At 60.0% G+C, this 21,714-nt stretch overlaps 2 protein-coding genes across 3 annotated transcripts; one reads left to right on the top strand and one right to left on the bottom strand.

The window, feature by feature from the left end:
- The first annotated feature begins 54 nt into the window (after positions 1 to 54).
- On the top strand, positions 55 to 19,511 carry LONP1 (lon peptidase 1, mitochondrial). The gene is given in 20 exon segments (XM_006177558.2): positions 55 to 159; positions 161 to 229; positions 231 to 497; positions 2,940 to 3,028; positions 3,624 to 3,743; positions 5,412 to 5,637; positions 7,085 to 7,146; positions 7,456 to 7,585; positions 7,729 to 7,812; positions 8,543 to 8,763; positions 10,325 to 10,463; positions 11,146 to 11,324; positions 13,575 to 13,662; positions 14,020 to 14,142; positions 14,225 to 14,341; positions 16,594 to 16,734; positions 16,972 to 17,137; positions 17,917 to 18,140; positions 18,215 to 18,379; positions 19,166 to 19,511. Coding segments are annotated over 20 exon segments (2,889 nt in total). The 3' UTR covers positions 19,340 to 19,511.
- A 111-nt stretch (positions 19,512 to 19,622) lies between these two features.
- RPL36 (ribosomal protein L36) lies at positions 19,623 to 20,956 on the bottom strand. 2 transcript variants are annotated; one of them, XM_032465831.1, is made up of 4 exons: positions 20,823 to 20,956; positions 20,553 to 20,647; positions 19,827 to 19,961; positions 19,623 to 19,754 (listed from the first exon to the last, which is right to left on the bottom strand). In XM_032465831.1, the coding sequence occupies exons 2-4, from the start codon at positions 20,643 to 20,645 to the stop codon at positions 19,665 to 19,667; spliced, it is 318 nt and encodes a 105-aa protein (XP_032321722.1). In that variant the 5' UTR covers positions 20,646 to 20,647; positions 20,823 to 20,956; the 3' UTR covers positions 19,623 to 19,664. The 2 variants fall into 2 exon arrangements, with proteins under 2 accessions (XP_032321722.1, XP_032321723.1); XM_032465832.1 differs by having other exon boundaries at positions 20,758 to 20,889.
- Positions 20,957 to 21,714: the final 758 nt, after the last annotated feature.

Genomic DNA, 21,714 nt, shown 5'->3' on the forward strand with positions numbered 1-21,714 from the left:
ACGTGCGCCCCAGCCTGGCCCGCGGAAGTGACGCAAGTCCCGCGCGCCGCCAGGATGGCCGGGCCATGGCGGCGGGCGCAGGGTATGTGCGGCTGTGGGGAGCTGCGAGGTGTTGGGCGCTTCGGCGGCCGCTGCTGGCCGTCACGGGGGGGCGGGTCCCCCCTGTGGCCCGAGCGTGGTTGCCCAGAGGCCGGCGGGCCTGCGACGCCTCGCCTCCCTGGGCGCTGTGGGGCCAAGGCCCCGCAGCCGCGGGCCACTGGCGGGGACTTTGGGAGGCGAACAACCGCGGCGGCGGCGGCTCATTCTCCGGCGGCGAGGATGCCTCCGAGGGCGGCGCGGAGGATGGGACCTCGGGCGTGGGGGGCAGCGCGGGCGGCGGGGAAGGCCCGGTCATTACGGCGCTGACACCCATGATGATCCCGGACGTGTTCCCGCACCTGCCACTCATCGCCGTTACACGCAACCCAGTGTTCCCGCGCTTTATCAAGATTGTCGAGGTAACGAGAGCCCCTGCCTTGGCCTCCGTTTCCCCGCGCCTGCAAGTAGCGGGTTGGACTGAGGGATCGCTTAGCACTCTTGCCTCACAGCTTTTTCCAGGCACGAAGCTTCTCAAAGGCTGGAGTTCGAGTCCTAGTCTTCTTACCATTAGTTTGGTCAGGAGACTCAGGAGGAAGGTGGCAGAAGGATGTTCTCAGGGGGTTATTCATTCAGCAGAGTGTTCTGAACTTGCTACCATGTAGCAGGCTGAGGATTCATCAGGGAACAAGACAGACACAGGCCCTCTGCCTAAGGAATTTATGTTCTAGTGGAAGAGACTGAACAGGATCTTTTCAGGCTGAGCCACAGGATGGGAGGAGGGCGGGCAGAATAGACCAGGATGATGAAATAAAGAGAAAGCAGCAGGAGTGCTAGGAACTTGAGTTTTTAGAGTAAGAAGAACCCAAATTCCTGGCTGCCTTCCCCACCCTGTCTTTGTCTCTCTTTCTTAACGATGTGGAAACGAGTTCACGGAGGAGAGCAGTTATCTGTTAACTGTCTGAGCAAGGTCATACAATGAGTCAGCCTTGGCATTCACCCTCCAGCCTCCCCCCTTACATGGGATCCCTTGGAAAGGGAAAGGACAATGCAGAGGGACAACATTCAGCCAGTGAGGAGGAGACAGAAGGAGGCCACTCCAGTTCCCCTCTTGCTCTGCTAATTGTGCCTGTATTGGCTGCCCTTCCAAGGTCTTTCCCTGGTACTAAGTGGAGGTTACTTGTAGGCCCTAGGGCCACACCCTGTGGGTTCATATCCTGGCTCTTCCACCCCTAGCCATAGAACCTTGGGCAGGCTGTTGTGGGTCTCCATTGTTTCATCTGTGAAATGGGCATAATCATAGTCCCTCGTTGAAACTGTTATAGGAGGTAAATGAGGTCATGTGTAAAAGACTTAGAACTGCCTGGTGCTTAACATACTTTCACGGTAAGCTGCTGCTGTTTGCTACGTGGTGCGCTTTTGACACTTCAGAAATGTGCCCTTGGAGGTCTTTTCTCCATCCTTGACCCCCATCTCCAGTAGTCCTCTCTACCCTCCCAGGCCTCTGGGGCCAGGACTGTTCACCAGGTATGGCTCCCTCAGCCCTGCAATGTGCAGATGCCCCTGGTCCCCAGGGCTCTGGCAGAGATGGGAGTCTTCCGAGGGGTTCTGTCTGCCCACCCGGAGCTAGCCAGGAGGGTTCCGTGAGCCGCTGCGGGCAGTATGAGACTGGCAGGCGGTATTCCTCGCTGTTACCTGGTGAATAAGGGAAAGGGCGCCTGCCGAAGAGAGGGGACAGGCGCTGAGATGCAGCGGCCAGCTGTTAGCAGGGGGAAACTGGGAACTTCCACGGGGCCCACTGAATGTTTCTGAAGCTGTTAGCAAAGCTCCAATTTCTCTTGATTTTTTTGTGGACACGGTATCTGGGTAACTTGCCCTAAAAGCTTCTCTCCTTATTAGTGGCCTCTGAGTAAAGACCAGTGACTCTTAACATAGAGTGGATCGTATACACTCTTGAAGGGTGTCACGGACCTTTATCCCGGAAAGAGTACGTTTATAGTGTCAGGAGTTCCCATACCACATGGTAATGGAGTGAGTTAAAACACTGCTTCTCAGAGCATGATCCTGGACCAGCAGCAGCAGCAGCACCTGGGAGCTTGTTTGAAGTGCAGATTCTCAGGCCCACTCCAGCCTTCCTAAATAAGAAACTCCAGGGGTGGGGCCCAGCCATCAGTTTTAGGAAGTCCTCCAGGTAATTCAGAATCTTGCCAAAGTCTGAGGGCCATTCAGTTTAGTTGGGGTCTGGCTTGGGTCTTAGCACAGGCTTGAAGGAAATCATTTGAGCCCTAAGGATACCTGCGCTCCTCCCATCAGCTGTTTGCCGGGAAACATCATTAGCCCTCTGCCTGCCACTGACATGACAGGAGAATGTGCTGTGATCCTGGGGGCTTTGATGATCAACAAATAGGGTGTAGACGTGATTCAGGTATGCTTTCAGTGAAAACTGAGGGAGTTACCTGCCTGTGGGGTGTGTCACATTTGAATTATGCATATTTACTGTTGTCCTCCTAACAATAGAAGCAGGTGGCTTGGACTTTCAAGTCACGGCATTTCCCTGCAGAAACAGCTCTTGAAATTGGATGTTAAGTCAATTTCTTGGTTCTGGCCGTTTGTCTACTTGGAGTTTTCTTTAGGAAGAGGGAAAAATTAAGGAATGCAGCTCGTAAACGTTACCCCCACTCCATTCTCCACATACCAGTCTTTTTTCTTTTTTTTTGGTTCTGGGTTTCCTGGAGCGCGTTGGTTAGTCCTGGATCAGATTAGCATATCTGCCTGAGAGTAATAGGGAAAACGCTAGAGCTGCTGTCAAAATGTCGGCTAGAAAACCTGCCCTGCGTTTCACTTTGGGGTCATTGTCATGCTAGGTTAAAAATAAGAAGTTGGTTGAGCTGCTAAGAAGGAAAGTCCGTCTTGCCCAGCCGTATGCCGGTGTCTTTCTAAAGAAAGATGACAAGTAAGTGTAATTTTTCCTTCCCTCCTTTGTTGAAGGCGCCCTGCAGGGTGACTCACTGCCAGTGCTGCTCCGTAGAGTAGCCTGGGCCTCTGACCCTTGACTTGAAAGAAACCCAGTAAAACCTCCAGGGGGCAAGGCCAAGAGCTGAGTATCCCTTTGTAGTCTGGACTGAAGACTCAAGGGCCCTGTGTATGGTCAGGATGGGGGGAGATTAGCCTTGAGATTAACCTCAGTGTTGGGCCAGGGTGGGGCTGCTTCAGAGCAGAGCTAGGCGGGCAGGTGTGGAGGCTTTGGGTACATCCACCTCCACCCCAGGTAGGAGTTAGTTCCACTTGCAAGTTTGAAGGTGCGTCTTAGGCCCCGTCAGAGGAGGTATGGAAGGGAATCCAGATCCCACCCGGGCTCTGCCCTCGGGGCCAGCTTAACCCAGAGTGTCTGGCCCACCTGTGTGGGGACCACCAGGCACCTCTGCTCCAGAGCACCTGTGGGAGTGAGTGAGTGTGGAAGTCAAGGCTGGGAGGGGTGTTTCTCTTCTCTCCCTCTTATTACAAGTGAGTCGGCCCCGTGCCCACTTCCTTTGTGTCCCCACCCTCAGCGACGAGTCCGACGTGGTCGAGAGCCTGGATGAGATCTACCACATGGGGACGTTTGTCCAGATCCATGAGATGCAGGACCTTGGGGACAAGCTGCGCATGATTGTCATGGGACACAGAAGGTGCGGGAGCCCGAGGGTGCGGGGCGGGGCAGGGCCAGGAGAGCAATGCCCCAGGTGCCACCAGCCGCCCTTTTCCTCACTGCAGCGAGCAGGCCAGAGCTGGAGGCGGATCCCGCTTCTCAGAGCCCGAGTCAAAGTGGCAGTTGGGATCAGTGAGGAGCCAATTCTGATGCTCCAAAAAGCACCACAAAACAAAACAGCAAGTTGCCTCATAGCCCATGTCTAGGTGTCAGGCAGGCCTTCCCCCAGGTGCCTGCATCTGTGTCTCCATTCAGCCTAGCAATTGGCGGTTTGTCGCTTAGCCAGACACATTTCCTCGCGGGTCGTGCTAGTTTCTGCCTCCGTTCTGCCGAAGGGCTACATACAACGTTTGTAAGCCTGGTCCAACCCCTGTACTGCTGCTATTCATTAAGAAAAATATGACATCAACTGGGTTGAAGCTAGAAGAAATGAACCAGCTTTTCACGTGTGTTCCGAGGAACAGTGGCCTCCCAAGACACTTGTCAAAGCCGTCCTGTGATCACATACATGTGGGAATCGTCACATTTCAGAGTCACAAGCAGTAACGTAGTAAATATTCTGACAAGCCTCTTGTAGAAGATGCTCGCTGGCATTTGCTGATTCTAGAGCCCTCCATCCTTTTTTCTGACAGCTTTTTTCTGTGTCAGCCGGCAGCCCCGCCTCCTACTAGGACACCTAGGGTGGGGGGTGGTCTATGAGGGCACTGGTTCTGTGGACCGTCCTGGTGGCGTTCCCACTGTACTGAGCCCCTGCGCCCATCCTCATCTGCTAGCAGTAGGATCTGTTTTAGAGAAGAGGCTGCTGCTTTGTCTCTTGGGAGGATTCATTGGTCAGAAGGAACAGAGTAAGTTGCAACCAAAATTCATACAGACAGTGGCAGCTACTCACTACTCTGCCATCCTGCGAGGTGCCTCAGAGTCCTGCTGACCCCTGAGGCCAGGTCGCCCCAGTGCTTTACCGAGTCCCCACCTCCTTTTCTCTATGCCTCTTGCCCCTGTCAGCCAAGCACTGAGCCCGGGTCCCAGTCAGTCTCAGGCCTGCTCTCTAAGGACAGTACTGTTATTAGTTATCCCTGTGAGGCAGAAGGGAGCCCACTTGTCCCCAAACACCTGGGGCCTGGTGTCTGCCAGGTGCTTGATTGTGATTGGAGGAGCAGGTGAGGGGCCCACCTTGGGGATCTGGCCCCCTGCATGGGGAGAACGTGAGCATGGAAATAGGTCACAGGCTGCATTCTGATGGTGGCAGGTGCTTTGGAGGGGAAATTGAAGATGGACAAGCTGGGGGCTGTGTGCACAGGCGGGGCTGGACTTCATTCACATGGAGTGGTCAGGGAAGGAGGTTCCTTTATTGCGAAGCTGAATGCCGTAAGGGAGCTTGAGGCCGAGGGAGGGGCAGACAGGGTCCCAGAACTCTTGATGGGCCCAGAGTGGCTGCCACGGGCTTCTTGGTTTGTGGAGGACGATGGGCGTTGGTGTGGGAAGTGGAATGGATGTCCCCAGGATGGGGGGGATGCTGGCCGTGGGTTCTGAGACGGCAGCTCCACTCCAGCCAGTGGCTGCAGGCGCCCTTTAGTCGGCAGCCCTGCGGAAGCCGCTGGCAGGACACCCTCCAGCCTCGATGGCTTCACCCCTTCCTTGTGGCCTTCAGGGTTCACATCAGCCGCCAGCTGGAGGTGGAGCCAGAGGATCCTGAGGGTGAGAACAAGCAGAAGCCCCACCGGAAGCCCAAGCGGAACAAGAAGGAGGCGGAGGAAGACGGGGGCACCAGGCAGCAGGTGGAGGTGGCGGTGGAGCCCGGCCCTGCCAGCGAGGTGCTCATGGTGGAGGTGGAGAACGTCGTCCATGAGGACTTCCAGGTCACTGAGGAGGTGAAGGTGAGTCTGGGGGCCCGGCGAGCGCCTTCCTCAGAAGTCCAGGCGGAGCTGGCGTCAGGGAGGTAAAGGGGCTGCGCCGGGGCCCCAGCTGCCAGGAGGGGGTCAGGGTTTGATGCCCGCGCCCCCTTCCTCTGGCCTGGCTCCTCCTCCCAGGCCCGGGGCTGAGGGGTGGACAGGGCACATTTACTGTGACTCGGGGCTTCAAGACAGGAAGGAAACAGCCTTCTGGCCACCTGGGTCCCAAGCCTAGGCTGGCCTACCTTTGTAGCACAGCAAGCTCGCTGTCGAGGGGGCATCTGAGGAAAGGCAGAGCCATTGGAAGGCTCCTCACATGAGCATGCCCTTGGTGCCATGGTCTCCCCATGGGGAACACCCCCCAGACGTGACTGGCAGCTTTTGTCTGAGCCTGCAGTGCTGTGTTGAGGACTCTGGGGCAGGCTCTGAGCCTGGTGGGGAGGAGTGTGGCGATCCATTGGTGATGTCCGGTGCAGCCCAGGCAGGGGGCCTGGCCAGCAGTCACAACCACGGGCCCCCAGGGCAGTGCCGTGCAGGAGAGCTCTGCATGGCTCTGGGTGTGCCCTGTGATTCTGCTCCCCCGGCCCCTGTGGCTGTTGAGCACTTGATGTACAGCTGACGCAGCTGAGGAGCACAACGCCTGGCTGTGTTTCATCTTAACTCACGGGAATGCGAGTAGTGCTGGTGGCTGCCGCCCGGGGCAGCACAGCTTTAGAGTCACCCTTAAGGCTCTTGTTTGGGGGGATACAGGTGGCAGAACACATAGATGCTGTGGTGGCGGGGAGCCGGGCCGCTCGCGGTGTGCCTGTCCGTGTCCCTGCTCCTGCTGCAAAGGTCGTCCCAGGCAGTTCAGGGATGAACCCGGGAACCAGGTGATCACACTGAAGATCCCGGCAGTGGCGGCCATGTGCTTCCTGCCCATTGCTGCCCCGAGTGGAGCACGATGTGCCGGGAGCCGTGGCCTCTGGAAACCATGAGGTGTGGGATTTATGCCGCAGACTGCGCCCAATAATCCTGCCAGGAGTGTCGCCAGCCACACTGTTGTGGCAGTGAAGGCAGGAAGGGCAGCAGTCCCCATGGCATCCACACCGGCATTGGGGCTGCCTCGGAAGGGGGACTGGGGCGAGATTCAGGGGGTGCAGGCCAAGAGCCCTGGTGACCCACAGCTGAGGTGGGGAGGGGGGTGCCACTTGTGAGGACAGTGCTTAAAAGAAAGGAACAAAGCACCCCCTTCCCCTGCCCCCCAGATGGCTGTTCTGAGACGGGAGGTTCAGAGTGGTCTGCCAAGACAGGGGTGGTTTAGTTTTTGCTCTCGGGTCCCAAGTCCCAGCCTGGTGAATTTGGGCTCCGCTCCTGGGCCTCTGAGGGCGTCCTTGGCCAGGCCCGGGTGGGAGGGGCTCCCCGTGACCATTGCGGCCTCCCTGCTTGCCAGGCCCTGACTGCAGAGATTGTGAAGACCATCCGGGATATCATCGCCTTGAACCCCCTCTACAGGTGGGTCTGGGGCCCTCTGGCTCTTTCGCCGCTGGTTGTGTTGTCCTCATGGGAAACCTGGCGGGGCTCCAGGACTCCTGGCCCAGGCCTGTGTGTGGGGGGCCTGCTTCCTCCTAGCAGGGAGGCCCTGGGCCAGGAGGTTGGAGGAGACCGCTTGCTGGCCTCAGCTCTTGGTCTCCTCCCTGCTAACAGGGACCTGGATTTGGCCAGAGCCTTTGTGTCCTCAGCTGGGGTCGAGGGAGGGGATCTCCAGAGGGGTCGCAGTGCAGCGGCTTGTGTCTGGCATGGCAGCGTCTCCGTCCCTTGCAGAGAGTCTGTGCTGCAGATGATGCAGGCGGGCCACAGGGTGGTGGACAACCCCATCTACCTGAGCGACATGGGCGCTGCGCTGACCGGAGCCGAGTCCCACGAGCTGCAGGATGTCCTGGAGGAGACCAACGTGAGTGAGACTCGCGGGGTGTGGCTGTAGCAGCCATGTCCAGAAGTGGGCTGGGTCAGAGCCGGCCCCAGGCCCTGCTTCCTCCATTGCTCCCCACACCCTCGCCCCTCTGAACATCCTCTCACGTATTCCTTTCTCGGCAGATTCCAAAGCGGTTGTATAAGGCCTTGTCCCTCCTCAAGAAGGAGTTTGAGCTGAGCAAGCTGCAGCAGCGCCTGGGCCGGGAGGTGAGCCGGCTGGGGTCGGGCGGGGCCTCTGCCCCGAGGCTGCGCGCTCCTTGGGGCCTGGGAACCTCGGGTGAGACTTCAGACTGGGGCCCAAGGCCGAGCACAGGGTGAGAGGGCCCTGGACTGTCCTCTGTGAGGGAGCCCCAGGGAGATGCTGGAAATAGGGGAGCCGGCCCTGGAAAGGTTAGAAGCTGTTTCCCAAGACTCAGCTGTGAGAGGACCGTCTTCCCATCTTTGGGCAAACCGTGGTCCGCCCGGATAGTCAGTTACTACATTTTCCGGATTTAACTCACTTGTCTCACTTAGTTCTTACGTGAGGGGAAAAATTTGTATCATATCTTTCATCGGAAAATGTACACCTCGACTCTCGCACACGAGGACTGGGGTCAGCAGGACCCCAGGGGCGGGTGCTGGGGCTAACCCAGGGCCCTCGGCCTGTCCGTTAGAAGGGGGCTCGGCACCCCCAGACCGGCATGGGAGGCGCGCCGGCGCCAGGCTGCGCTTCCCCTCCCCCTCGTCGGAACCAGGGCTGAGGGGCAAGTGCTTCCCTGGCCCTGGGATGTGGTGTGGCTGCGAGGCCCATGCCCGGGAGGACTCGGGTTGGAGGTGGGGGAATTGGAGGCTGTGTGCCCTGGGTTTCTGTCTCCGTGTCCTGAAGCGGCAGCGGCGTCCCCAGCTCCGCATTGTCGCGTGTCCCTGCTGGTCTGACCGCGGCCTCGTGGCCCCGCAGGTGGAGGAGAAGATCAAGCAGACGCATCGCAAGTACCTCCTGCAGGAGCAGCTGAAGATCATCAAGAAGGAGCTGGGCCTGGAGAAGGATGACAAGGACGCCATTGAGGAGAAGTTCCGCGAGCGGCTGAAGGAGCTGGTGGTGCCCAAGCACGTCATGGACGTGGTGGACGAGGAGCTGAGCAAGCTGGGCCTGCTGGACAACCACTCCTCCGAGTTCAAGTGAGTGTGGCCCCGGTGTGAGGGGGTCCTCTCCCATCACCCCCATTTCACAGCTGAGCAAGTCGAGGCTTGGAGATGGTAAGTCTGTGACCAGGATCCCTGGACCAGTAGATGGGAACAGGGATATGGACTCAGGGACGTCTGGCTCCAAGCCAGAAGTGGGAGTCCCTGGAGCTGCTGCCCCAAGGCCAGCCCCTCCTTCGGCTTCTGTACCCTGGTCTCCCTCTGGCAGCTTTGAGAGTCAGCCAGCTATTGTCCTTCTTCCTGGTGGCCTGGCCTTGCCAGCTGCTCATGGCCTTCTGCACACTGGCTGGAAGTTGGTGGCGGCCCTGGGGTCAGGGCCCTGGGGGATGTTTTTGGCTATGGGACCAGGTGCTGCTCTCGGCAGCTCATGGGCTGGCCAGGGCTTGGGACGGCTCCTCAGGGGAAGACTTGAGTGGGCCTGCAGCCCCAGACCCTGAGTTCCCCCTGGGCTGCTGGACCAGGCCCCTCTCGGGCTCAGGACGTCTGGGGAGGGCTGTCTCTTTCTGCATGGACCCTGGAGAGGCTGGCTCCCCCAGGCAGTGTGGGCCTCTCTTCCAGAGATGCCCCAGCTTCTCTTTGTTGCTCAGCGAGTGAGCTTCCCAGGCTGGTGTCACAGGTGACCACAGACTTAGCGCCTTAAAACAACGTGGACCTGCCTTCCGGTCCGGAGGCCAAAGCCCTAACGTCCAGGTGTCGTGGGCAGGACTGGCTCCTCCTGGAGGCACTGGAGGTTTCCTCCCTCTTCCAACTCCCAGGAAACATTCCTCAGCTCACGGCCCTTCCTCCACTTCAGGGTGCTTCACTCCAGCCTCGGCCTCTGTCGTTTGTCTCCTCTGATCCTGACCTCCTTACGGGGATCCGCTTCTGTCCCTGGGTGCTCGGTGCCTAGTCTGGAGCTCACGCTCCTGGTCTCAGTTTGCCCACTTGCCCCGATCAGGTTGTCTCCCCGTCCTTACCCCTGGCCCCCCCAGTGCTGTCGGACCCTGAGTAGTCCCCACGGGCGCTGAGTCTCTGGGAAACAGGTCTAGCATTGGTGCCAGGGTGCAGGGACACTGCAGGGTTGGTTCACAGTAATAAATCGAGCCACGTGAGTTTTTGTTAGTTTCGCAGTATGTGTAAAAGTTATGTTCATACTGTATTGTAGTCTGTTAAGTAGTCTATTAAGCATTATGTCAAAAAAGAGCAAGATACTTGCTCTGATTAAAAAGTACTTTATTGCTGGGGGGAGGGTGTAGCTCAAGTGGTAGAGCGTGTGCTTAGCATGCCTGAGGTCCTGGGTTCAATCCCCAGTACCTTCTCTAAAAATAAATAAACCTAATTACCTACCCCTTCCCCCGCCCCACCCAAAAAAAGTACTTTATTACTAAAAAGTGACTGGACAACACAGGGTTACCAAAACCTTCAATGTGTGAAAAACACAGTGTTTCCTGAGAACAGCAGAACAGGGTGTGCCTGGACTGCAGGGGGCCTGGGCCGGGTTGGCTCCTCAAAGCGGTGACGCCTGGCTGCTCACTGGCTCTTGCCTGTCCCATGGCAGTGTTACCCGCAACTACCTGGACTGGCTGACATCCATCCCGTGGGGCAAGTGCAGCGATGAGAACCTGGACCTGGCCCGGGCGCAGGCGGTGCTGGAGGAGGACCACTACGGGATGGAGGACGTGAAGAAGCGCATCCTGGTGGGTGAGGCGCCACCGGCCGTCCCCTCCCTGGGCCCTGGGCCCTGGCCCACCTCCTGCGCTGGCTCAGTGCCCCCAGGGCAGGGGCCGGGAGGCCGAGGCTGCCTTGTCTGGATCTGTGTGTGGTGAGGGGGTGCCTCAGGGGACCCAGGATTGCCCCATGCTTGTGGGAGACCCAGAGAAGCCCCCTGGTGAATCTGCGGGCAAGGGAGGGGCTTGGCCAAGGCCGGGTTGGTGTGGGGGGTCAGCAGGGGCTGAGGAGGGGGATGGGTGGAGGGACCAGTGCTGGAGTGGCTCAGATGTCAGGGCTTCCCGTGTGAGGGGGATAAAAATTATGCTTGTGATAGGAGGAAACGAGGGCCGGGCGACTGGCTGAGGGCAGGTGGGGGGTGGGCTTTTGGAGAGAGAGGATGCTGTTGTCCAGGTGTAGGGAGTTACTGGATGAGCCTGGTGTTGGGGGTCACCTACAGTCAGTTGCCCACATCCTCCTGGCACCTGCTTGTCCTCTTGGTGCCACAGCTGTCCCTCTCTGTGGCAAATGACATCCAGTCAGCTCAGCCCCTCTGGGACAGGTCTCATCCCTTCTCACAGCCCCCGATGCCTAGGGGAAGGAGCCATGCCAGGCGGAGCCCCTTGCAGAGAGGGTGGCGAGTGTCTCACGGGAGCCCGCCTCTGCCCACAGGAGTTCATCGCTGTCAGCCAGCTCCGGGGCTCCACCCAGGGCAAGATCCTCTGCTTCTATGGCCCCCCGGGCGTGGGCAAGACCAGCATCGCCCGCTCCATCGCCCGTGCCCTGAACCGCGAGTACTTCCGCTTCAGTGTCGGGGGCATGACGGACGTGGCTGAGATCAAGGGGCACAGGTAGGCCTGGCCCTGCTCCCTTCGTGGCTCATCCTGGTCAGTCTTCCTTCCTCCTGGGTCTGTTCCTGCCCTGGTAGAGTGAGCGAGCACCAGACCCCACTCAAGCTGGAGTAAATAATAGAAAAGTCCAGGTGTCCCACTGACTTCAGGACTGGCTGAATCCAGGCGCTTAAACATTGGATCAAAATCTTGGCCTTTTGAGCACCAAGAGGACCTCTCAGCCGGGCTGTCAGCAGACGGCCCCATGGTTCCAGCTTATGTCCCACAGCTCAGCTCCCCCCAGCCCTGGCTGGAGTTCCGGGGCTGTGTGCCAGCCTCAGGACAGGGGACTGTGGACTAGAGTGGGAGGTGAGATGGCCTCAGCAAGGTTCTTCCCTCCTCGTCAGGCCCGAGCAGGGCCTGGCAACCCCCATGTCCAGGCTCTTAAAGCCATCTGGCCCGTGTGTGACGCCCTTCCATGGGGCAGTCGGGGATGTTGTGTTCCGAGGCTTCTGCCACACTGGCCTCCGCAGAGGGTGGTTCTCTGAACAACCTCGGTGAGACACAAGTGTAACAGGTACATGGTGTCTGTTCCGAGTTTGCCATGTGTCTCCATCCTACCGTGGTCAAAGATTTTTAACTATGTGAAAGTTACTTTTCTGGCTTTTTAGAAACACTGATGGTTCTGGTCACCCGGGGCTCATTGTCTGGAGCCACCCCACCCTCCGGGCGGGGTGAAAGCACTCCAGCCTGCTGCGGCCCTGCCACTCCTTGCTGTGCTGAGTCCCCAGGGAGGTGGCCAGTCTCACGACCCACCCCAGACCCACCCCAGTCCGGGGCCGGAGAGGAGTTTGGAGAAGGGAGCTGGAGCATGGTGGGGCCGGGAGGTCAGGAGTGGGGGGTGAAGCTGACGTAGCCTTGGGTGCGGGGTCACTGGGAGGCCTACAGGCTGGAACGGTGTGGGTGTGCCGGGGAGTTGCGGGGTTGGGGGCGGTGCAGGTTCTTGGCTCGGGCCCGCAGTCTGAGCTGGGAGGGGCGGCTGGGTGGAGCTGGAGGGGATACACAGAGGGAGGCAGGCAGGCCAGGTCCCCGGCCCCTGCTTCAGGGAGTGCTAGGGATCCGCAGACCACTCACCAGGGTGAGAAAGGGCCTTGACTGAGTTTCTAAACAAGCACAGGAAGTCTGTGAGGTCGGGGGGGGTGGTGAGTCATCGGGGAAGGCAGGTGGGCGTCTGTGTGGACGTTGGTCTAGGATCCCAAGACAAGGACTAGGACAGGGAACTGCCTGCTGTGATGTCGGGGACAGCCAAGCCCACCTCTGCCCACAGCCCTCCAGGGCTCCCACCTCCCTCGGGGTAGAAGCCCACGTCCTCCCTGCAGTCCACAAGGCCCTGACCTCCAGCCATGTGGGCCTCATCGCTGCTCCTGTGACACGCCAGGTCTGGCCCTGCCCTGCCCTGGGGCTCCTGCGTGCGCACTGCGCCCTCCCCCCGGAGCGCCCTCCCCCCTGGAGCGCCCTCCCCCCAGAGCGCCACAGGGCTCCCTTTCACCTCCTCTGCTCAGGGCCTCCCGTTCAGCCACTGCCGCTCCCCCAAGCAAGGCGGCACTCCCCACCCCCGCTCCTGCTCTGCCTCGTGCCAAGTACGAAGTCATCCATACCTCGTCATTTCCTCGCCTGCCTGGTTTGCGGTTGGGCTGCTCTGCTGGGCCTCGGCTCACAGTGCGGGACTCCTGTCTGGTTGGTTCCCTGCGATTGCCCGGCAGGCCCCTGCGGCCGAGCTGGGGCAGAACAAACGGGCGCTCGGGAAACGCTCCTGAAAGAGCTTGTCCGCCGAGGCGGGCCCTGGGCCCGCGACCCTGAGCCTATGGGCTGAGGGGTTGGGGGCTTTCCTGCTGCTCCCAGCCCCTCTCCTCTTGGGTCGGGCAGTGTGGGCTGGGTTTCATGGTCTGGATAGGAGGTGCTGGCTAGGGGGATGGGTCCGAGAGAGACTCGGCTGTGAGTCTGTCCCCTGTGCCCTGAATCAGCTGGGGAGGATATCGACACCCCCAGCCCTTGGGACCACAAAGCCATCGGGGTGACTGAGTGCTCTGCGCACCTGCACTGCTTGGAAGCGTTCATCCTCTGCTGGGGCCACGCCATGTGCATCTCCGTATCTCCTGTGGTGGCCGAGGAGGGCATGTGGCCGGTGAAGGTCCTGAGCTCCGGGTAAGCTGGGCCGCGGCAGCCCTGGGCGGTGAGGCCCCAAGCGCCCAGTCGTGCCCTGTCCCGCAGGCGGACGTACGTGGGTGCCATGCCGGGGAAAGTCATCCAGTGCTTGAAGAAGACCAAGACTGAGAACCCCCTGGTGCTGATTGACGAGGTTCGTGGGGCGTGGAGATTGGGGTCCGAGGCCGGGCTTACGCCCTTCCCCCAGGTCCGACGTAGTCCTCTGGACGCTCTGAGCCCATGGCTCCAGGTGGCTCTGACCAGACGGAGTCTGTGTTCAAAGTGAAATCAAGGTCCCTGAGGTTTCGGTGGTCCCTGAGCCACGTGGGTGGGGCTGCAGCTGAGCTGTCTCTGGACACTGGGCCCTCCTGCCCTGGAGGACCCGGTGTCTGCCCACAGCCACGCCGTCGGGCCAGGACTCCCCTGCCCTGACCCCCATGCTGGTGGGGTCTGGGCCCAGCTGGTCTCCCGCTGGACTGCCTAGTGAGCCCACCTTCTGCGGCTCCTTCAGGTGGACAAGATTGGCCGGGGCTACCAGGGGGACCCCTCATCAGCGCTGCTCGAGCTGCTGGACCCTGAGCAGAATGCCAACTTCCTGGACCATTACCTGGATGTGCCCGTGGACTTGTCCAAGGTGTGTGTTGTGCCCAGGGGCTGGCCTGGCAGAGAGAGACGGGATGCCCCGTCCCCAGGAACCTCACTGTCGCCTCCCCCAGGTGCTGTTCATCTGCACTGCCAACATCACCGAGACCATCCCGGAGCCGCTGAGGGACCGGATGGAGATGATCAACGTGTCAGGCTACGTGGCCCAGGAGAAGCTCGCCATCGCAGAGGTGAGGCAGCCCAGCCCTGGGGTGGGGGTGCACCCCACTACCACTTGGGCTTAAGAAAGATCTGAGTACCCTCCAGGTGCCAGGCAGTTAACCAGAGCTAGGGGACAACCCGCAGTGACCCTGCCCTGGGGCGCCCATGCCAGGAGGGGACAGATGGGGGGAGGTGGTGGTGGTACTAGGGGAACAGGCCTGTTGTGAACTGTGTAGGTCATACCTCTGACACCGGGTGGGGGTTCCCCACACCAGCCAGCTCTCAGGCCAGTGTCCTGTTATTCAGTTCAGTTCTGAACGCTGACTACCCGGAAACAGCATCAGACCCACAGGTTCGGGCTCAGGCCACAGGGCTGCCCCGCTTTACATGCCAGCAGCAAGTCCCCAGCTGCTCTTACTTTAGACCACCCAGAATCATGGGTTCTCACAACCCCCTCCTCAGTTTGATAATTTGCCAGAACAGCCCACAGAACTCTGGGAAGCGGTTTACTTAACTGTTACGTTTATTATAAAAGATACAACTCGAGAACAGCTGAAAAAGAGGTGCAGGAGGCAAGGTGTGGGGAAGGCCCCGCTGCACGGGCTGATGGATGAAATCATCAATTGGTTATTGGTGGTGAGCCCAGTCTCCAGCCCCTCCCCCTCCCTGGGGGTGAGGGCACAGCTGAAGGTTCCGTCCGGCTCTCCCGCCCCCTGGTCGGTTCCTTTGACCACCAGGCCCCATCCAGCTGTGCTGATGCGTCCCCTTGTTGTTCCTGAAGTCCTTGGGTATTCCTGCAAGGGGCTTGTGAATAAGAAAAGATGCTCTCCTCGCCCCATTGCTTAGGAAATCCCAGGGGTCTTAGGGGCTAGAGACCCATTTCCTATCTCTCCTTACATCCCCACGTCAGGGGCCATAGCACAAAAGCAGGACAGCCCTCCAGTGAGCTCGGTGTTGAAGGTGACAGCCCCGCCTTGGCTTTCAGGGCCCAGCACTGTCTCGGGATTGTGAGTTCACCTCCCATAGGAGAGTCCCCCTCAGTGCCCTGCTGCCTCGAGGTCGCACACCGCACCTGCCTCACACGTGGCACGCCGGGCCCTCCGCGGCACAAGGCCGGTGTCTCTGCTGGTTCACCTGGGGCTGTGGGTGCGGGAGTGAGGCCGCTGTCCATCTCCACCAGCCGTGGTCCTGGGAGGTGCGACTGCCTAACTGGGCGTTCCTGCGCTGAGGCTCTTACTTGAAAGCAGGCATTTCTCTGGGAGACACCCAGGGAGGGTCCTTCCCCTGGTGCCCGGTGTGTGGTGCTCTACTAGCCTGGAATCACTCATGGCAGAGCCAGACTTCTTTCCTGAGGGCTTGTGTCCCCAGCACAGCATTTTCTTTCTGGAAAGGGCTTGGGAGCATCTCATCCCCTGGAGCCCTTCACAGCCCTGTGACAGGCGCGGGCTCCCAGCCTGTGCATCCCGTTGGGGCAGGAGGTGAGGAAGAGGAGCTCTGGGCTGTGATGGTTGCAGGGGTGCTGGGGACTCCCCACCATGTCCTCTGTCACCAGCCTGGACACTGAACCGGCCGGAGGAGGGGCAGGCTTGGGGGCCTGGGTGCAGGGCTTCCTCCAACCCCTGAAGGGACAACAAGAGGAACACGAGGATGGTGGGACACATCTGTCCCACAGTCAGTGCTCAGAACTCTGTTCAGTGACTGTGGTGTGGTAGGAGTGGTGCTGGGCTGTGAGTGACTTTGGAGCCTCTGACCTGCTCCTCATCCCTGTCTGCTCTGGGCAGCAGTCACGTCGCCAGTCAGCTACGACACGCGCCCTCTGTCTGCATGAGATTGAGGAGGCCTTCCTGGAGGAAGAGGCATCTAAGGTTCCACCTGGAGTGGGGGCAGGAGGCAGATCTGGGCAGAGGGTATAGCCAGCAGGAGCAGAGGCCTGGAGTCTCAGGAGCACATGGAGGCGACAGGCTGGGCATCTGCAGGTCCCAGGCCCTCCATTCAGGGCCTGGCGCCCATGGGGCTCCTCCCTGGAGTCACTGCCACCCTCCCTCATGGCCTCCTGGCTCCACACCCTTCAGATCTTAGGTGTGGCCTCCTGGAGCAGGGGGCCTTCCCCTGACACCCCAGCTACACTGGACAACCCCAGGCTCCCCTGGGGACAGGGGCTCTGTGGGGCAGGCCTGGGGTCTACCTCGGTGATCTTAGGAAGGCTGGGCGGGGGCCACAGGAGAGGCGCCGGTTCTTGACCAAGGCCCTGGGGTCCTGACGGTGGCGCTCCTCCCCGCAGCGGTACCTGGTGCCTCAGGCCCGTGCCCAGTGTGGCCTGGACGAGAGCAAGGCCAAGCTGTCATCGGACGTGCTGACCCTTCTGATCAAGCAGTACTGCCGGGAGAGCGGCGTCCGCAACCTGCAGAAGCAGGTGGAGAAGGTGAGCCGGCCGGGGACCGGGGGAGGCGAGGAGTGAGTGTTAAATTGGGGCAGAGTTTCAGTTTGGGAAGATGAGAAGGCTCTGGCGGGGATGGTTGGACACCCAGCACGAATGCACTTACTGCCACTGCCGTTGAGCTGTACACTTAAAAGACGGTTAAGGTGGGATTTATGTCGTGTATTTTACCACAACTGTAAAAAACTAAAAAGGAGGTGAGCCCCCTCGCTGTCCCCCCAGGTGTTACGGAAGTCCGCCTACAAGATCGTCAGTGGCGAGGCCGAGTTCGTGGAGGTGACGCCCGAGAACCTACAGGACTTCGTGGGGAAGCCGGTGTTCACGGTGGAGCGCATGTACGACGTGACGCCGCCTGGCGTGGTCATGGGCCTGGCCTGGACCGCCATGGGTGAGTGGCCTGCGCCGGGAGGAAGCGTGGGGGTCCCCACACGGCCCTGTGCTTGCCTGTCCCTCTGGGAGAGGCGGGTGGACCAGAGCCTTAGCTGTGGGCTCCCTGCCGATGGGCAGTGTGCGTGATGATTGAGGGCGGGTGGGGCCATGAGGAGGCGGCAGTAGCTCCTCTGGAGCTTTGGGCAACACTGACAGGTGTGCCTGAAGGGGAGTCCTTACAGCATGGGAACTTGTCGCCCGAGGGGCTACCACCCAGCATGGGAGGACAGCCAGGGAGCTGCCAGGGTGGGAGATCAGAGAGGCGCTTCCTGCCCAGGTGACTGACTCAGCCCACCTCCACCAGGAGGCTGGGTCAGGGAGCTCCGGAGGGCCAGGGGTCTTTGGTAGCCAGGGACTCTCTCGGCTGGCAGGCGGGATTCTGTGGGTGCGCACAGGGCCCGGCTCTGAGTGGCACACCGCCTGCCTGGTCGGGCTGTACTGAAACTGCGCGCGGGGGAATGAGTTTGGTGTTGGCAGGCTCTGTGCTGTCAGGTACACAGGGAAGGCCAACCCACTGAGGTCCTTTTCACGTAACCCAGTCCCTGCAGCTGGAACCTCTGAAGGGGCTGTGTGGGCTGGGAGGTGTGAGGGCCGAGGAGGCGCGAGGCTGGACCAGCTGGGGAAGGAACAGTGACAAGTGTCCCCAAGCGCTGCCCAGCCATGAGGAGGGTGGCGGGAGCAGCTGTCCCGGAGTCAGGGGCGCCCCAGGGCTCAGTGGCACTACCCTCACTTCCCCAGGCGGCTCCACACTGTTTGTTGAGACATCCCTGAGGCGGCCTTGGGACAGAGGCAGCCACAGCAAGGAGGACAAGGATGGGAACCTGGAGGTGACAGGCCAGCTGGGGGAGGTGATGAAGGAGAGCGCCCGCATCGCCTACACCTTCGCCAGGGCCTTCCTGATGCAGCGCGACCCCACCAATGAGTTCCTGGTGACATCACACATCCACCTGCATGTGCCTGAGGTGAGGCCGGCCCCACGCTTCCACCGGAGTCCCCAGTTTGGGGCAGTCTGCCCACCAGCCCCTTCTCCCCCCAGGGCGCCACCCCCAAGGATGGCCCGAGCGCCGGCTGCACCATCATCACGGCCCTGCTCTCCCTGGCAATGAACCGGTCGGTGCGGCAGAACCTGGCCATGACAGGCGAGGTCTCCCTCACGGGCAAGATCCTGCCGGTGGGCGGCATCAAGGAGAAGACCATTGCGGTGAGCGCCCGCCCAGCTTTCCAGCTCACAGGCAGGATGGGGACAGGGCCATCTGAGAGATGGGAAGTGAGGCCCAGCAGGCATGGGGCCTGGACCCAGGCTACCTGGCCAGGGGCAGGTTCAGCTGACTGCCAAGCTGCCCCTCCACTGTGGTTCTCAGGCTTTTTATGGCTTTGGAGAATCTCCACAGACAAGAGGCCCCACTCAGGCTTCTCACCTGACCAGCACTGAGAACTGTGGCTGCAGGAAGGAGGGCCCATAGTATCGCTGTGCACTTAACGAGGTTGGACTGCGGGGGATGTGGGAGGCAGGGCTGCCCTGCAGTCCCCCACTCCTCATGGTGACCTCCCCCCCAGGTTCTGTCCCTTACACACACCTCCTGCCTGCTGACCTCAAGTACCTGCAGGGGCTCAGCTTGGGGGGAACCTGTGACTGGGACAACCTTAGGCCCTTTGGGCCTCCATGCTTGCAAAGTTGAGAGGTTGAGGGAGTCACTGTGTGCTGTGTCCCTAGGCCAGTGACACACAGGAACCCCTGTCCAAGTGACAGGCTGAGGGGACTGCTGCAGAGAGGCCCCCCCAGGTAGGACAGGGGATGTGGCCAACCTCAGGTGCCAGACCGCTAAACGCAGTGCAGGGGATACTGCAATCAATCCAGGAAGCTACAGGTCTCTTTTCTGTAGCTTTCCACAAGAGGCCGGGTTCCTGCTCCCAGGTCCCAATCATCTGTTCCCAGCCCAGCCCTCTCCTTTCCTTCCACACTGAACTGTGGTCCCCACCCTCCCAGGCCAAGCGTGCGGGAGTGACATGCATCGTCCTGCCTGCCGAGAACAAGAAGGATTTCTATGACCTGGCCCCCTTCATCACCGAGGGCCTGGAGGTGCACTTCGTGGAGCACTACCGCGAGATCTTCGACATCGCCTTCCCCGAGGAGGCTGAGGCCCTGGCCGTGGAGCGGTGATGGCGGCCCTGGACACTGCTGGCACCGCTGGACCCAGCCTGGGCTGAATCTACTGGGGGCCGAGGCTCCAGGCAGCTGAGCCACAGGAAGCTCAGGAGAAGCCTGGAGTCCAAGACCTCAATTATGGCTTAATCACCCACTATTTAATTATGATTAAAAACCATTTCCAGTACTGCAGACTGGCTTCCTTCTGTGCCCACCACCATGCCCCTCACCAAGGTGCCCCTCAAGTTTCAAGTAGTTGGGGCCCCCCTCTTCACCATACCAGCACAGAAAACCCAAATTTCAGAAAAGGTTTTATTACACACAGACGTGAGGGAGGGGCTCAGTCCTTCTTAGCGGCCGCTTTCCTCATGGCGGCCAGGACGTTGCTCAGCTCCTCTCTCTTCCTCTTGGCGCGGATGTGTGTCCCCACCTGCCGGCAAGGAGGGCCGTGAGCCTGAGCCCCAAGTCCCGCCCCCGCCCCCGCCCCAGGGCTTCCATCTACCCGTTTCTTGATGAATTTGAGGGCCCGCTTGTCCTTGGAGACCTTGAGCAGCTCCATGGCCCGCCGCTCATAAGGGGCGAAGCCACACACCTCCCGGATCATGTCCCGCACGAACTTGGTGTGCTTGGTGAGGCGCTGTGGGGACCGGGGGGGGGGGGGCGCGTCAGGGCAATGGCTCCGCGAGGGGGAGGCCAGCCCACTCTGGGTCTCCGGAGTAACAGTGCAAACCCAAATCCTCCCCGGTCCCCAATCTCAGCCCGGCCTCCCTGGCCCCAGAACTTTCTCCTACTGCACACAGGCTGGGTGGGCACCATGGAGTCGGGGCCGCCTAATGGAGCCTATAAACCTCGACAAGCCCGAAATTCCTCAACCTGGCACTCCAGCAGTCCGCTTTTCCTCCACATTCCAGTCTAGATCCAGGCACCTTTATACTCGGCAACATCCTGCCCAAGCGTCAAAACCGCTCCCAATTCGCTTCTGCCCCTGCTTCCGAATCCACGGCGGGGGAGGGTCTCGGTGCGTGGCCCTGGTGGGCGGTCGCCGCACAAGCGAGAAACCACATCTGCATTCTCTGCTCTAGCAGGCCCGACACCCTCTTCCTTCGGCTCGGGCCACCCAAGGCTGCCCAGTGCGCTCCCGGAGTCTCTGCCAGGCCCTGCCCTTCGCCCGAAGGCTCTTCCCACCTCCCTCCGCGAGGCCCCCGCTGCCCGCGCGCCCCGAACTCACCCCGCGGCGGCGGCTGTGCCTCGGCTTGCTCACGTTCTTGGTCACCTTGTGGCCTTTGTTGAGGCCCACGGCCATTGGATAGCGCAGAGCCATGGCTGCAGACGAGGGTGGGGAGAGGGGGTGGAGGTGAGTCTCGGCTCCGTCCCCGCCGCTCGGAACCCCGCGCTTCGGCTACCCCGCGCTCGCTTGCTGCACCCAGCCATACCCACGAGCTGCACTGGGGCCCCAAGCGTCCAGATGGCAACAGATGCTACGCGGAGCTTCACTAACCTGCTTCTCCCCAATGGCTGCCGCGGCGGAAGGGCCTACAGCGCACGGAACTCTGGGATATCTACCCATCCATGGGAGGCGCGGGCTAGAGAGGCAGGAACGGCGCGCGCTCCGCCTGGCGGCTGGAGGCGTCCCTGCGGGCTCCCCGAGCATGCGCGCTTACCTCAGCGGGCTCAGGAGTTGGATTGGGTAGGCGTGGCTGTGGCTGCGGTACCTCCCACTGCAGGTGGGTTGAGTTGGTGGAATCCTACCTCCGCGGCCAGTCAGCTGTTCCTGCGCCAGGGACTTCACCTCCCATTACCTGAATTTTTCCATTTATAGGATGATGACAGTAATAGTACCTATTCCAAGCTATATGAACAAGATATAATGATACCTGGCACAAAATAATACTTCCATAAACGGATGTATCGGTTTTACTATACAGGGAGCCAAGTTCGGGGCTAGAGCTAAGGAAAGCTTTGTGGTAGAGCGCCCCCTGCTGGCATTTGATATAACTTGATGTAATTTTAGGCGCCGGGATGGGAGGCGTAGTGGAAACAACAAAAAAAATTGTTTTCTGGTTTTTATCTTTCGATTCTATTTATCTCCAAGAGACAGAATCAATTTTAGGCTGGTCTCTTTGGAGTTAGGCCTTCTAACACCTGCTGATCTTGGAGCCTTGAACAGCCAACAGTAGCTAGCATTTTATAACATTGTATTAATTCTAGTTTATATCTTTACAGTTGCTTTTTCTTTACCATTTTAGGGAAAGTGTCCATTTTTAACTCATTAATATAAGTATCAGTGATGTGCAGATGCAGCCTACGTGTTGTCTTAAAGACGAAGTCTGGTATTCGGAATCCCAGCTTCTGTCATTGACTTCCCCTCTAAGTTTTCTTATCCATAAAAT

Source organism: Camelus ferus, chromosome 22 (assembly GCF_009834535.1).
Source record: "Camelus ferus isolate YT-003-E chromosome 22, BCGSAC_Cfer_1.0, whole genome shotgun sequence".
Classification (NCBI taxonomy): Eukaryota; Metazoa; Chordata; class Mammalia; order Artiodactyla; family Camelidae; genus Camelus; species Camelus ferus.

Excerpts from the sequence above, each read along its gene's own strand:
- RPL36 (XM_032465831.1), bottom strand. The coding sequence starts at position 20,645 with ATGGCTCTGCGCTATCCAATGGCCGTGGGCCTCAACAAAGGCCACAAG. Across the intron at positions 19,962-20,552 it reads GGCACAGCCGCCGCCGCGGG|CGCCTCACCAAGCACACCAA; the intron begins GTGAGTTCGGGG and ends CGGTCCCCACAG. Across the intron at positions 19,755-19,826 it reads TCAAATTCATCAAGAAACGG|GTGGGGACACACATCCGCGC; the intron begins GTAGATGGAAGC and ends CCTTGCCGGCAG.